At 52.3% G+C, this 323-nt stretch overlaps 1 protein-coding gene across 1 annotated transcript in view; it reads left to right on the plus strand.

The window, feature by feature from the left end:
- Nucleotides 1-205: 205 nt before the first annotated feature.
- The window catches only part of EAH_00067840 (hypothetical protein), a gene marked incomplete at both ends in the record, with an annotated part of 1205 nt that continues 1087 nt past the window's right edge, over nucleotides 206-323 (plus strand). Inside the window, one exon of the mRNA XM_013396108.1 lies at nucleotides 206-313. Coding sequence (XP_013251562.1) covers nucleotides 206-313 — 108 coding nt within the window. The remainder of the gene's footprint in view (nucleotides 314-323) is intronic.

Here is a 323-nt window from a genome sequence, read left to right on the forward strand (position 1 = left end):
AGCATTGGCATTGCATGGCGACACTGTCCTTCCTTCCGAGCAAAACTTCCTGCTTGGCCGCAGCGGCTGCCGAGAACCCTGGGGTTTTTCTCTGCATATTTGCACCTTCTTTCCTCACCTTTACTAGTTACAACTGCTGCTGCCTGTAGGCTTGCTTGCTTTTTCCATTCATGTGTGGTTTCGATTCAAGCCCCATTGAACAGAGATGGTCGCGGAGCCCTCCCATGCGGAGGAACCCGAGGGCCTCGTTGAGGAACAAGAGAGTCCTGCTTCTCCTACCACAACTGATAAATCCATTCGCATCGATGCACATGTGAAGGACG

The sequence above is a fragment of the Eimeria acervulina genome, genomic scaffold, assembly GCF_000499425.1.
Source record: "Eimeria acervulina Houghton genomic scaffold, Eah_scaff2936, whole genome shotgun sequence".
Taxonomy (NCBI): domain Eukaryota; phylum Apicomplexa; class Conoidasida; order Eucoccidiorida; family Eimeriidae; genus Eimeria; species Eimeria acervulina.